The sequence below is a fragment of the Silurus aristotelis genome (genome assembly GCF_946808225.1).
Source record: "Silurus aristotelis genome assembly, chromosome: 11".
NCBI lineage: Eukaryota > Metazoa > Chordata > Actinopteri > Siluriformes > Siluridae > Silurus > Silurus aristotelis.
The window spans coordinates 12,970,390-12,984,595 of record NC_139584.1 but is presented as its reverse complement, the minus strand read 5'-3'; the positions used below and the strand labels follow the sequence as shown (position 1 = coordinate 12,984,595).

At 33.1% G+C, this 14,206-nt stretch overlaps 3 protein-coding genes across 3 annotated transcripts; 1 reads left to right on the top strand and 2 right to left on the bottom strand.

Annotated features, from left to right (window-relative positions):
• Positions 1–276: 276 nt before the first annotated feature.
• Positions 277–1,799, top strand: LOC310733708 (uncharacterized protein). The gene is made up of 6 exons (XM_083555117.1): positions 277–397; positions 484–789; positions 983–1,085; positions 1,190–1,299; positions 1,377–1,420; positions 1,581–1,799. Exons 1-6 carry the CDS (start codon positions 358–360, stop codon positions 1,743–1,745), a joined length of 768 nt encoding a protein of 255 aa, XP_083411243.1. The 5' UTR covers positions 277–357; the 3' UTR covers positions 1,746–1,799.
• Positions 1,800–1,922: 123 nt separating this feature from the next.
• On the bottom strand, positions 1,923–5,649 carry LOC310733258 (pepsin A-like). The gene is made up of 9 exons (XM_083554324.1): positions 5,534–5,649; positions 5,122–5,263; positions 4,846–4,963; positions 4,602–4,720; positions 4,157–4,356; positions 3,677–3,790; positions 3,314–3,458; positions 3,121–3,219; positions 1,923–2,982 (listed from the first exon to the last, which is right to left on the bottom strand). Exons 1-9 carry the CDS (start codon positions 5,584–5,586, stop codon positions 2,839–2,841), a joined length of 1,134 nt encoding a protein of 377 aa, XP_083410450.1. The 5' UTR covers positions 5,587–5,649; the 3' UTR covers positions 1,923–2,838.
• A 3,918-nt stretch (positions 5,650–9,567) lies between these two features.
• Positions 9,568–12,521, bottom strand: LOC310732947 (pepsin A-like). The gene is made up of 9 exons (XM_083553724.1): positions 12,447–12,521; positions 12,104–12,245; positions 11,896–12,013; positions 11,576–11,694; positions 11,025–11,224; positions 10,769–10,882; positions 10,271–10,415; positions 10,060–10,158; positions 9,568–9,883 (listed from the first exon to the last, which is right to left on the bottom strand). Exons 1-9 carry the CDS (start codon positions 12,497–12,499, stop codon positions 9,758–9,760), a joined length of 1,116 nt encoding a protein of 371 aa, XP_083409850.1. The 5' UTR covers positions 12,500–12,521; the 3' UTR covers positions 9,568–9,757.
• Between the last annotated feature and the right edge of the window lie 1,685 nt (positions 12,522–14,206).

Below are 14,206 nucleotides of genomic sequence, written 5' to 3'. Positions count from 1 at the left end.
TCTGACTTAATGTGCTAATTTTATATTCTTATTGGTATGTTAGTTATGTGTCATTCCTTTTATATATAACTAAGTTCTACAGGACTGCAGTTTTACAGTGTTTGCATTCTAAAAAATGTTGAAAATAATTATGCAAGACTGGAATTATTATAAGTGATTCTTCAATGCATAATACTATATAGGTCAAAGTGTGTTACCCAAGGGATTGCCAGAGGTTGACAAATAGATTATGATGAAAGTGGGTTTTTTTTTTTTCTTCTCAAACCTATTCAACACCATAAGTGCAGTTCCTCATTTCAGTGACTGAGCAAAATCATCCTGGCTTTCTGAGGAAGCCTGTGAGAGTGTGGAGTTGACATGAAGCTTTTCTACTTTTTCCTGTTTTGTTTCACAAACGGTGAGAAGGTGCCTTTTGTTTTATTTTAAAAGAATAAATTTATTTACAAAAATCAAACCGGATGTCTACAATGTCTGTTTCTTTAGGTATAAATCCAACAGAAGGACAACTACATCAGGAGACTGGAGGAATACTTTTAAGATTTGTGTTTCATCCAAATTACAATAACTATCAGAAATCCTGTTGTAAGTTCAGCAACCAAAGGTGCCTAGCATTTGTGACTAGCAGGGGATTTGTTTCTAATGCTTACAAAGGAAGAATAGAAACCTATCAGTACTCTGGAACTTTTGATGTACAAATTTGGAATCTGCGTAAAATGGATGCTGGGATGTACCGCTGTTTTGTGGTCCAAACACCTTCCATCCACATGGATTTTCAAGTCGATATCACGGGTAAGGCCTTATTTACTTGATTTGAATCAGATGATCTGTGGCAATTTGTTGCATAGTTATGCAATAACTATTTCTTTCTAAGAAATTGGCTACAATAGGATGTTTGCAGTTAAAATGAAACAAAACAATTTGTATTTTGCGTTGAATGCTATAGAACTATTACCTTTGTTATTGTTCTTGCACAATGATTCAGAGAGTAAGCCTGTACTGAACCCAACACTAGCCTTGCCAAAATCCACTACCTCACCAGTCCGCTCAGCACACCAACTTTTAGAGAAACACCTGGAGGAATCTAGGTAAGCTCAAACACAACTTATTAATATTCATAGCATATGGATGTGTAAATCATGTGGCATCATTCAACTCTAGTTTTACTTTTCCGTTCTTGTTTGCCATTCAGCAACAAATGGAGCTCGAAATTCACACTGGGGGCCATTTCTTGTGTTGTGGTCATCATTCTCATTCTGTTCATCACACTGACTGTGTTCTACTACAAAAGGAAATCAAAAGGTAAAGATTAAGATCCAATCACTTTACAGATAGTCAGGAAATCATATTCCTTAACACGGTGTTTTCTGTGATTTCAGATAAATGTGGTTCAAACATCCCTAGTTCACCCAACATCACACAAGTAAGACCTGACTCATGTAATTGACTCATCCTCACATGCCTAGGACAAATGCAGTGTGTTTTAAACACCAGTATATATCACTCACATGACTACAAATTGTGAATCATCATTATGGGTTATTTGTAAAAGTTCTGATTTCCCTGCCTTTGCCATTTTGCAGCACCCACCACAAGAGCTCGTCTACACCACAGTGGACTTCAAGTGCCATCACAAAACTTCTAACATATATGAGAACCTGAACATCCACAACTCAAACTCTGATTCAGACAATGCAGTGAAAACACAGGACAGTGTAGAGTATGCTACAATATCAAGAGTTTTATGATCAGTGTAAAACATAATCAATACGTTTTAAAGTGGTTAATAAATAAATATAAATATATATATATATATATTAAAAAAAAAAAAAAAAAAAATATATATATATATATATATATATATATATATATATATATATATATATATATATATATATATATATATATATATATATATAATTATTATTATTTATTTTTTCCTCCTAGTATTTTTCTAGTATTCACTTGTGTGTATGTGCATTGCAATCTTTGCTTTTGCTTAAATTAAGTTTGATGATTTCTAAGTATTTGATAAGTGTTCCTTTTTTGCTCCAATAACGATCTAGTGACACCTGAATACATGCTCAAGGTTACAAATTTGCTTACAGTTGTTTAGGAAATTGGAAATAGTGCAGAATAGTGAATATTAAAATCATTTAATAATTTAATAAAATAAAAATATTCTTCCTTTGTTTAAAAAAATTTTTTAATTCTAAAACCTGTTTAGTTCCAATTTTTGACAATCCCAGATTTTTGTTTTTTATGTGGTCTCAGTCTTTTGTACCTTACTGTGTATGATCAATAAAGATAATATTATTCAAGAACAGGCACTTTTTTTCACTTTTTAATAAAGAAGGATAATACACATGATAATGTGTCATGCTGGCAATTCAAGTAGCTAATCCAGTGTGGTTAGGAAGACAATGGACGATTCAGTAGTGTATATTAGTGTAGAGAACATTTACAAGTGCAATAAACACTAAACTAAGACTGGAACTATTGAGTGGTAGGTTATATATGTGATCATGGGTCTACAAATAAATAGACAATTGCATTTTTTTTCTCAGCTTCCTGCAAATTCATAATATGATATACTATACTGTACATCTTGACCTTAAAATGGACATTTTTTTACTCAATTCACCTGATCCTTATCTGCAAATGGATCCAGTTATTATCAATCTGCCTTGTCAATAAAATAATAAAGCAGTAACACAAACAGGTTGATTTGTAATGATAATATTTTTATTTAATCGAGTATCACTTTAGTTTTATCTTTTGCATGTTTTCACATAAGACACACATAAAGGTTTGTTATTGAATCCACAGTGTCGTTAGTTTTTAAGACAGTGAAGCCAGGCCAACAGTGTTATTTGCCCTGTTAAAGATGGTGTACCAATTTCTGATGAAAACATCACCCAAAATCCAGGAGAAGCTGCTTCCAAAGTTGCCACCTGAGAAACCTGTCATGCAGCCACTGTTGCCCTAGAAATAAAATAAAGTGGTGGAATTACTTATCTACATATTCATATGTCTTTGTGTTCTGACTAAATTGGTTAAACACTTTTTGTACAGTTTCTCACACAGTTTAAGTATTTAAGTCAAAAAAAGAGGTGTACAGACCTGACTGACAAAGGAGGATGGAGGGAGGGAGAAGGCATAGCCATTCAAGGTGAAGGTAACTGAAGGCATGCTCTGGATACTGTTGCAGCTCACAACTGACTGCATTTAAAAAAAATGTAAATCGGTATTGTCAATAAATGTTTTTATTTTTATTTTTTATTAGTTAGTATAGTTATACTGTACATCCACTCACATCTCCATATTGGTCTGTCTGGGCTCCAAGATAGGCATTCAGGTTGCTAACATCACTGCTTGGTCCAACGATATAGGAAGTTCCGGTATCAACAATAGCTTGACAACCACCATTACAAGCAACAACCTGTCCATTAATGGTAATGCTGCAAAAGACCAGTGCAACTTACTGATGATTTATTTTGTTGTGATTTAACAAACGTTTTAATCAAAAACAAAATAAGCACAGGAAGTGTAGAGTAAAAATGAGAAGAACTGCACTGCCAAAGTACCAGACTTTGCAGGCTAAAGGACTTTATGGAAATATTATTTAAAATGAATCTAGGATTCAGTATAGAGCTGTTTATAGCATGCTGCTAATTACCTGTCCATAGTGACCTGGTAGTAGCTCTCAGAGGAAAGAGGGATCCAGTAGATGCTGCCAGTGTAGTAGGAGGGGTCAATCTCTCCCAGGAACAACATGCTGCCCTGTTGCTCGCTACAATGTTGACACAGACCCAGTTCACGTTCTCAAAACAAACTTAGCAGCGCATTAAACAACATCATTTTTTTTTACAATTTGGTAGAAGTTTCAAAGAACTTTTCAAATGAAGTGATAGAAAAAAAGCAGTTTTAAGGCTTTTACATTCACATGAACATTTGTGGCATTTAGCAGACACCCTTGTCCAGAGCGACGTACAAAAGTTATTTGAGTCTCTACCAATGAATACATCTACACTGGTACGCTAGATTACTTAAGATAAATCAGACTACAACTTTTGATTTTTTAAAAACAAACTTGGAAAGTGCTAATTTAAGTGTTTCAGGAAGAGTTTGTTTTTTTTAGGAAGAGGCTTTAGCATACTTGCTGCTTAGGTAGACTGAGAAGACATCTTCGGCAACCAAGTTCTGACTCATCATGTTGTCAAAGACAGGAGTGGCACTATCAGAGGAAATGGCTTGGTAGGCCAGACCCATAATGCCATCCCATGTCATGGTCCCCATGAAAGGTGCTTCAGTCTCACTCAATCCAAAGATCTGATTTTGCACTGAGATTCCACCAACCTACAGCACAAAAGCTAAGGAGTCACTCACTGGTAACATAGCATTCTGTTATGGAGCATTGACTATAAGGAAATAGCCAGTCTTGAAATGTTATTTAGGTTAATGTTCAGAAAGAGTTGAAAAGCAGGTAAAGAATGATAAACAATTAAATAAAAGTTTCCGTATGAATTTTTTTTTTTTTTTTTAAATGTTGTAAATAAATAAATAAATGTATATTATATATTAGAAAGTAAGGTTCTAACTACCGTCACAGTGTCATATCCCATGTAACCGGTCATGCTGCCTGTGCCATATTGAACAGAAATAGACTGATTGGTGCTCTGGAAAGTGCTGGACTGCTGTGGATTGAACATATTGTGGCCCTCTAAAGAAAGAAAAAAACGCATGCTCTAGTTTTACACATTATGGACATACATTAAAACTAACTCTATTAAGTAGGATGGATTTCATGAAGAGATTTTTAGATATTTAACAGTTTATAATACTCACGACAGGATTGGCTTGAACAATAGACAGATGGCACCCACAGATTAGATGAGCCTGTGTCCATAAGAACATTGAAGGACTGAGGAGGAGTTCCAATGCTGATCACACCATAGTAGGAAAGCTAAAAGGTACAAGAATAGAGGGATATTAAAACATCTGTTTTTTAGTGGATGTTGTATGAAATATATTTTATACGTAAAAGAAAAATGATATTCTTTTACAATATGCATATAAAATATACTGTAAATCCTAATTAAAACGCGGGTCTGGTTAACATACATCAGCATCGTTGGTCATCGACTCCTGACCAGTCTGAACAAACTTGATCCAGGGGACATAAGGATTTTTCTTCCTGTATTCCTCCCATAGACCTTTCTCCTGCAGTCTCTGACGTGCAGTTTTGCCCTTGATCAGTGGCACCCTGTAACATAAATTATTATAAGATTAATCAGTTAAATATAAATTACTAAGCATAGTTAACAAAAGATAAGTGCTGCATTCATATATATAATCAATGCATGGGTAAAATGCATTATTGTCCTCATTAGTGACATATAAATGTTAAATTTAAATGTCTTGTAAAATTTTAAATTATAGCACTAAATTCTGTCCTGACATTTATGTATAATACTTTATAAAAAATACTAAAAACTAATACTAAATACTAATTAAAAAAAAGGTCAAGTCTTACCGAATGCACTGCGAGAGTGCCACACACACACACAGGATCAGAATCTGTTTCATTTTTTCACTGAAGCCGTATAAAGTAAAACACAGAGAGAGCCCCAATGCTTTATATGCAGCCTCTTTCCTTTACTTTTCCATATCAGACTGATAAAAGAATGATTAGGTGAGGAATATCTTGGTGTATATCATTGGAATTGTTTTCATATGTGTGGTTTTTTTTTTCAGATATTTTTTGGCTGTATCTTGAAACATGAACTTTTTTTCATCAAGGTTACTGGCTCCTCTCCTAACTGTGGTAACTGAATACATAAAGATATAGATAAAAATAATGAATTATAAAAAATGTTGATAACAGGTTTATATCTATATTTAGAAGCTATACAGCTAATAAAAATATTACAACAATTCAGAGGTATACATAAATACATTATCGTAACAACTGGTCTAGTAAAATGTGTTATATTTTAGATATTTATTTCATACATGCTGATTATGTAAAAAAATTTGATTAATCAAACAATAAAGAATATTATATCTGCGTGTGGGGAAGTCGAGATATTAGATTCAAAATCTAATCTATTTTAAACAATGATGTCTGGTCCAAAGTTTGTGTGATATTTTGTGTTATCGCAATTTTTTCCATGCAAACACTGTGCCATGTTTGGATACCTGTGACTTTCTGTTCCAGACACAGATGAATTGTTTATAGTAATTCTGATAAGTAAGAAAATTATTCCATTGAAATTAAACTTAAAATATCCACCATCATTCCTTCAACTTCCAAAACTAAATAAAATAATGATGTACACTTTTAATAGATACAAATTTATATAATAATTATAAACATAAAAAAATCGATTTATTAATATGGGGAAAACCAAGAGAACTTATAGGCACTAAAAACAACTTTGGTGGGCCATGGAATCTATTCTACAAGCCTCTAAAAAAATGTAATAGAGGGAAGAACACTTTTCTTCCGAAATATAATTCCCCAGTTATTAAAATATTGGTAAATATTGGAGAAAATATTGGTAAATTTTTTTAACACTGATGAGCAATAGAAGTACAGATCCCACTTCATGTGGAGTTAGGACATTGGACCTCCTTGAGTGTTTAAAGGCACTGGCATGGAGAAGCTGGTGTTGGATCTATGATGATCGCAAATGTTGAGGTATTTATGAGTTGCTCAGTAGCTCCTAGTTTTATAACAACAAATGATTGTAAAAGACTTTAGAAAGAACATTACTCTGAATCTTACATTCCAGTGCTCATGTTAGTTCTCACTCTCCAGTGTTCTGTATTGTTTAAAGATTTATAATCACACTCTTGATGTCACCCAAATGAGGATGGGTTCCCATTTTGAGTCTGGTTCCTCTCAAGGTTTCTTCCTCATAACATCTAAGGGAGTTTTTCCTTGCCACAGTCGGGCACGGCTGCTCATCAGGGATAAATGCACACCATTCACCTTAACTCTTAAAATTCTTTAAAGCTGCTTTGAGACAATGTCTGTTGTGAAAAGCGTTATAGAAATAAACTTGACTTGACTTGACTCGTAAATTTTTAACAAATCCCTCACAAAAGGTACACCAGAGAAATGGAACATGGAAATGGAAAATGTAACAAAGGTTGCATATATGAACTAGGTCTGATCTTTGATAGATAAAATACATATAAAAAGCAGTGTGTTTCCAGTCCAAAGAAAATGTTTCTGTATGGTTTCATTCAAATGAAAAAGTAATTGCTTGAAATGCTTTTTTGGGGATAAATAAGCACATACAGCTTTACTGTTTTTTAGGTACCTTTCAATAACATTGGGGACCTTTTCAATAGCATTGAATAGAACAATTCAATAGCAATAGCTTTGTCCTGCTGTATAGTCTACATCTCTGTGGCTGCATCCATTCTAAAGGCTATATGCAGGTTATTTTCTTTTCTATTTTTCTGAACTTCTTGCTTACAACTTTCTTCCAGGTTTTGTATGGTTCGTTCATTCCTCCTGGCTGTCATCTGTGTCCCACTATGGGCTTGGGATTGAGTCCTTAAACAAATCTCTCATAGCACTGTTTACAAGACATGTCTGCTACCCAATTTATCTTTTTTAAAAGGTGAACCAAAACCACATTTTTCTTTATTTAGCCACACTTGCCACTGTTCCATGTGTGATGACAGAAAACACGTAATACTGTTTGTTTGTTTGATTTGGTTGCTTGGTGTAATCGAGAGCTGGAAAATGTTCCCACTCACTTGGTTAACAAATCACACCGACAGCGTACATTTATAGTTTACATCTTGAAAGGGTGCAGCAAGAGCCCCAGTAATTATACAAACTTATTTTTTATCCTTAACTCCAATTTTTTTCAATTACAAGTATTTTTGAGCCACAAAAAAAACATTGTCAACTATGTATACAACTTTTTTAATGGTTGGAAAAAAAAGGTTATTTTCAAGTTGTGTTTGCTCATATGTCAAAGCAGAAGATAAACTTTCATTTCTAATTTTTTTTATTATTATTTTCCTCTTTATTAAGCAGGTTCTTGGAGAAAAAAATATACAGTATATATATATATATATATATATATATATATATATATATATATATATATATATATATATATATATATATATATATATATATATATATAAATTTTTTCCCCCCTATATATACATGGATATAAATATACATAGTATATGTGGAACAAAACACAACCTGTTTAAAAAAAAAATTTTTAAACATACATTAAAACAAATAAAGTTATGTAAATAACCAGGACATCCTCCTTAAAGTTTTCCTTGGCTGTTGGGGGAATGGAGCAAAAAATGCAAAATATGCTTTAGCAATATTGCGTAGTTGAAAGTAACGGAATAAATTGGATTTGGAGATACTGAATCTACTCAGCATTGCATTGAATGACAGAAATGTGTGATCCAGAAACAATTCATGAAACAGAACGAAAAAATGATTGCCACAAATAGGCGCGTAAGTGGACAGTGTTTTTAATCTAAAGTGATGCCGGAACTGTTTCCAGATCTTAAGTGTGGAAAGTACAATTGGATTAGTGGTGTATTTAGAGGGGCGTCGCAAATCAGGGTTGAAAACTAATGCAGATAGAGAAGATGATGTGCAGGAGTTAGCTTCGATCGTACACCAATTAATATCTGAGGAATTACACCATACATATATTTTCTGGATATTAGCTGCCCAGTAATAGAAATGAAAATTTGGAAGGGCAAGACCCCATCTTGTTTAGTCTTTGAAGAATTGACCTTGTAACTTGCAGGGGTTTCCCAGCCCAGACATATGAGTATATATTGGCATCCAATTTCCTAAAAAAAGAAAATGGGAACTGTCTGAAACAGAAAACGCATACGTGGTAGGATATTCATTCTAATTGATTCAATCCTGCCTACTAACGATAATGGAAGATTATTCCAATGTTGAAGATCGACTTTAATGCGGTCCACTAATTTTGTACAATTTTCTTTATGCAATGACTATTAATTTCTAATTTTATCCAACTTATGTCCTACAGACGAAGCAAACTTCTCCCAAACCTCTCTGTGTGTGTATTTAGTGAAAGTTTTTTAGCAATGTCTGCCATGCATTATGCACAGCAAGGGATGTCTACAAAGTGCATGGAACAAAAATAAACTCATAGGATTGTAGTCATGGAGATTATTTTAAAAAATATATATTTTAGCGGTTATCTAATAAACTACATTTTTTGTATTTGAAATCATATAGCACTGTTTCACATTGTGTCTGTATGGGCAAATGATCTGTGCATACTTTAGTAACATGATTCAAACATGAATAAGTATATAAGTATATAAATATTTAGTACTTGAATTGTGTATTTGTTGTATTATGTATTGCCGCATTATAATGTTGTATATGTAATACATTTAGGTACATTTAATGTTATGGATGTTTTATAATGAATTAAAAACAGACATGCACATTTTAACATAGGTTCTTGGAATTTTGTTTTTTATTTATTGTAGCATAGCCGAACATATTTTTAAAAATATTAACAGTTTTCTTACAGTCCTGTGTACATGCAAAAAAAACACATGATCTACTTTGATTATATTTATAATTAAATGAAATACAGTGAAAGCCTATAAGCAATTAAACATTTCTATGCAACAATATATGCTTAACTGCTTTTACATTTCAAGTCTATTTGTCAATAAGTCAAACAGAAGTTGAAACATGACATGTTCTCTCTTAAGCAAGCTGAGCCAGACCAACACTGTTGGTCTGCCTATTAAAGATGGTGTAGTAGTTTCGGATGAAAACGTCACCCAGAATCCACAGGGAATCACCACTGCCACTCAAACCAACATTGCAATCCTAAAAGAGGGGGAAATTATATAGCAAATATGCCATGATTGGATTTGAATTCTTCCTGCATGTATTTTGGATCTGTGATTTATTTAATTTAATAAAATACTATTTCGAGTTAAAAATTGTCCAACCATAACATTTAAGAATATGATTGCATGGAAGACAAGTTTGTCTAGGCTTACCTGTCGGACGTAGCTTGAAGCAGAAATAGTGAAGGTGTAGCCATTAAGAGTGAAAGTAATTGAAGGCATGTTTGAGATGTTGTTACAGTTCACATAAGCCTAAAAGGAATGTGTGACAATGTTTCATTTTGTATATTGTAACGGTGTATTTACTCTTAAGGCAGAATTATACATTTGGCAAAGCTTTCATTACAATTAAACAGTAACTTACCTCTCCATATTGATCTACAGTGGCACCCACCCAGGAGTTAATATTGTTGATGTCTGCGGTTGGGCCAACGATAAAGGAAGTGCCAGTGTCAATAATAGCCTGGCATCCTCCAGAGCAGGCAACAACCTGACCATTGATAGTAACACTGCAAAGCATCAAAAACAACTGTTGTATGTGAAACACAAGGATAAGTGTAGGTTTAGAGATACTTATTTGCATTTGAATAGACTGCAACCTGTCTTATTGAGAAGGTGAAGTCTGTGCATTACTGCTCACTTAGTATTTATAATGTAAAATACAATAAAAGACAAACTGAATATTCTTGCAAGAAAAAGTTCTTAAAAAAAGAACTTTAAGAAAATATTATTTATCCCAGCCACACCAGTAACTCTGACAAACCACACCACAGTGTAAATGCTGATATAAATGAATGATAGAATTTTGTAGACATTAAATAATTGGTCATGGTTCATAGATATGAATATGTAGCTTGCCCACCTCTCCATGGTGACCTGGTAATAGCTCTCAGAGGACAGGGGAATCCAGTAAATGTTTCCAGTGTAGTAGGAGGCATCAATCTCACCGAATAGGACCTCACTGCCCTGTTGACTGCTGTAGGGTTTGGTTGAGGTAAACTGTCATTTTCAGACTCAAACTATAACAATGCAATGTTGTATGTCTGAAACTCAAACAACCCGCATTACAAACCCTATTGCTTATTTATTTGAAAAATTTGGAGAAAAAAGAGACATACTTGCTGCTTAAGTAGACTGAGATCACATCCTGGGAGACTAAATTCTGACTCATCATGCTGTCAAAGACAGGAGTGGCCCCCTCAGCAGCAATGGATTGGTAGGCCAAACCCAGGATGCCATCTGCAGTCATGCTGGCCATGAAGGGAGCCTCAGACTCACTCAGTCCGAAGATCTGATTTTGCACTGCGATTCCACCAACCTTTAACACAAAAGTGTATTAGTCATTTATTTATTTACAAGAGCTCATTCTTTTCATTAGTACCTAAAATCTTTTCAACTACAGAAACTATCTGGATTTTAATCCATGTTAATGTCAAATGACAGTAAATACTTTATTTTAACGATTAAAATTAGATTCAAAAGCATGCACTAAGAAGGACAACTAATGCATTAAGTAACTGAATCTATGAAGTGCAAGGCTTAAACTTAGCATGGTTTAGTTGACAAAAAGTTGGATTCTTTTCCGTTTTCACCTCTGGACATGTCTTATGAACTGGCCTGTAAATAACTTCAGATCAATAAGATAAAATCAATAAGAGAGTCTGAATACCGTAACAGTGTCATAGCCCAAGTATCCGGTCATGCTGCCTGTGCCATACTGAATTGACAGAGCTTGGTTCCTGGTCTGGAAAGTGCTGGACTGTGTTGGGTTGAATTTATTGTGGTTCTCTAAATGACAGAGATATCTGTTAGTGCTGTGAAAGTGCTGAGCTTACTGTGTGCTTGGTTATATAACCGAGTGTTCCAGTATTTCTATGAACTTATGGTTAAGTAATTTAAGAATGTTTAGTACCTTTTACTTATTTTTTTTCCTTTATTAAGCACCCATATGGCTTGTATTCATTGAGAGTCAACTCCAGTGATACTTACGGCAAGCCTGGCTTGAGCAATAGACAGAAGGCACCCACAGGTTGGCGGAGCCAGAATCAAAAATCACTTGGAAGGACTGAGGAGGAGTGCCAATGGAAATCACACCGTAATATGAGAGCTGAGATAGAGAGGAACAAGAATTAATGCACAACCTGAAAAGCCAGCATACTGCTCTTTGGACAAACTCTATATGTTTTGGTTAACTTACATCAGCATCATTGGTCATGGGCTCATTACCAATCTGTTGAAACTTGATCAATGGTTGGTAGGGATATAGCTTCCTGTACTCTTCCCACAGGCCTTTCTCTTGCAGTCTCTCACGTGCAGTCTTACCCTTAATTAGAGGCACCCTGACCGAACAGTTTAGTGTTATTTCTAGTGCTCAAGATGTTTTCAACATTAATAACAAAACACAACTACCTTGTTACATAATACACAACAGGAATGAAAAGATATTTTAAATAACTAACTAAATAAATAACACTCATATCTATGTCTATTCCAGTAGCTACATCTGAAATGTTGCTCTAATCAAGATAGTTGGTGCTTACCTGATGCATTCTGCAAATGCCACTAAGGCACACAAGGCTACGATCAGCTTCATTGTCTTAATAGTGACTACAAGCTTTCACTCAAGCACATACTGCACATGCAGAGACTTCAGTCTTTATATACAGTCATATCATTTTTCTTATCATATACTTTTTATTTGATCAACCAGACGTTTAAACACATTCTGCCTAGAAAACCCCTTTGTCATTGACATCATTTCCTAGAAGTTTTTTATTATCTTATTATCTTGAATTTACAAACCTAACACCATACACGGATTTTTTTTTCAATGCTTTCTGAATATTCAAATATACATTCTTCTATCTATGTCTGATAAGTGTAATGAATGGTATCTAATGTTAATCATAACATTTAAAGAATTTCCTAGGTCCATCATTCTAATATTATTATTATATTATTACAGATTTTTCATATTAAAAATTATCTTATTAAAAAAGAAAAATTATATATAAATATATAATAAATATAAATTATAAAGTTATATGTGTGTGTGTGCGTGTGTGTGTGTGTGTGTGTGTGTGTGTGTGTGTGTGTGTGTGTGTGTGTGTGTTGAATCATTAAAAATTGAGAAACTTAGATAAAAATAATTAATAAAAAATACAATTATTTAGTAATTGTTTAAGCAGGTTCAGTAGTACAAATAAAACATTTATAGATTTCAAACATAATGACAGCAAAATTATTCAACAAAAGTTTTTAGTTTAAAGTTTTTCAGAATTATTTGTTTCATAATTTTATCATTGTTGTCACTAAGCAAGGACAATAATTTAAGAATAATATTATTAGTAATAATATTGACTAAATGGCAATTTAATTGAAAACAAATTATTTATAACCTATTGCCTATTTTCATTTCTTCTGAAAATAAATAAGAAGAAATCATTTACTATGAGATACGGCATTGCTAAATAGTGAAGTTTAATACAATCATTGCAGAAAAGGTTGAGCAGAAAATAAAAGAGCATATAGGGAGAAATTTATAGATTTTGCATTTATATCATCAATATTTTAATGTCTGTAAAGCTGCTTTCTGTCCTACAATTACTGTCTATTGTTGAAAGAACTACACAAGTAAAACTGAAGTAGATGCATTGTAATTAAATCACCATACACAAACTGTCATTATAATTATATTAAAAAATATTTATACTTTATATAAATAGGAAAAACATATACTAATGTTACATATTACATTTTAAACCCTTTCCACTGATTATATTGTTTATCTACTGCAAACATATAAAATGCCTACTGTTATGCCTCACTTGTGGTGGAGGACTTATCGAAAGTCAAATGGGACTTTATTATCTGCTAATCAAAATGAACTTAACTTCAAGGACAGAAAAAATTCAAAACAATTTGCAAATCCATTGTTTATTTCTATGAATACATAATTAATTTCTTGTTTTCAACCATCAGGAGTGTTTACGCTACGATTTGGCTGTTTTTCCCGTTCTGTGCTTTCTGGATATGTATATTGCTCTATTTATTAATAATGACATTATTGTATTGACAATTGTGAATACAATATATATATATTATTGTATTTACAAAAATGTTATTATTAATTGTCAATACAATAATAAACAGTATATATATATTCCGTATGTATAATAGTTCCAGTGCAGTGAAAATCACATATTTACATATCAGTGAATTTGAAAGTAAAAAAGGACACAGAACCTTATAATTCCAAGGTTTAATTCTTAAATGAGTGCTTTGACAGGATTCAAATATT

Excerpts from the sequence above, each read along its gene's own strand:
- LOC310733258 (XM_083554324.1), bottom strand. The coding sequence starts at position 5,586 with ATGAAACAGATTCTGATCCTGTGTGTGTGTGTGGCACTCTCGCAGTGC. Across the intron at positions 4,357-4,601 it reads TGGGATATGACACTGTGACG|GTTGGTGGAATCTCAGTGCA; the intron begins GTAGTTAGAACC and ends TTTGTGCTGTAG. Across the intron at positions 3,459-3,676 it reads TACCAGGTCACTATGGACAG|CATTACCATTAATGGACAGG; the intron begins GTAATTAGCAGC and ends GGTCTTTTGCAG.
- LOC310733708 (XM_083555117.1), top strand. The coding sequence starts at position 358 with ATGAAGCTTTTCTACTTTTTCCTGTTTTGTTTCACAAACG. Across the intron at positions 1,086-1,189 it reads AAACACCTGGAGGAATCTAG|CAACAAATGGAGCTCGAAAT; the intron begins GTAAGCTCAAAC and ends TTTGCCATTCAG. Across the intron at positions 1,300-1,376 it reads CTACAAAAGGAAATCAAAAG|ATAAATGTGGTTCAAACATC; the intron begins GTAAAGATTAAG and ends CTGTGATTTCAG.
- LOC310732947 (XM_083553724.1), bottom strand. The coding sequence starts at position 12,499 with ATGAAGCTGATCGTAGCCTTGTGTGCCTTAGTGGCATTTGCAGAATGC. Across the intron at positions 10,883-11,024 it reads TCAGTCTACTTAAGCAGCAA|CAGTCAACAGGGCAGTGAGG; the intron begins GTATGTCTCTTT and ends CAAACCCTACAG. Across the intron at positions 10,159-10,270 it reads CTGTAGATCAATATGGAGAG|GCTTATGTGAACTGTAACAA; the intron begins GTAAGTTACTGT and ends CATTCCTTTTAG.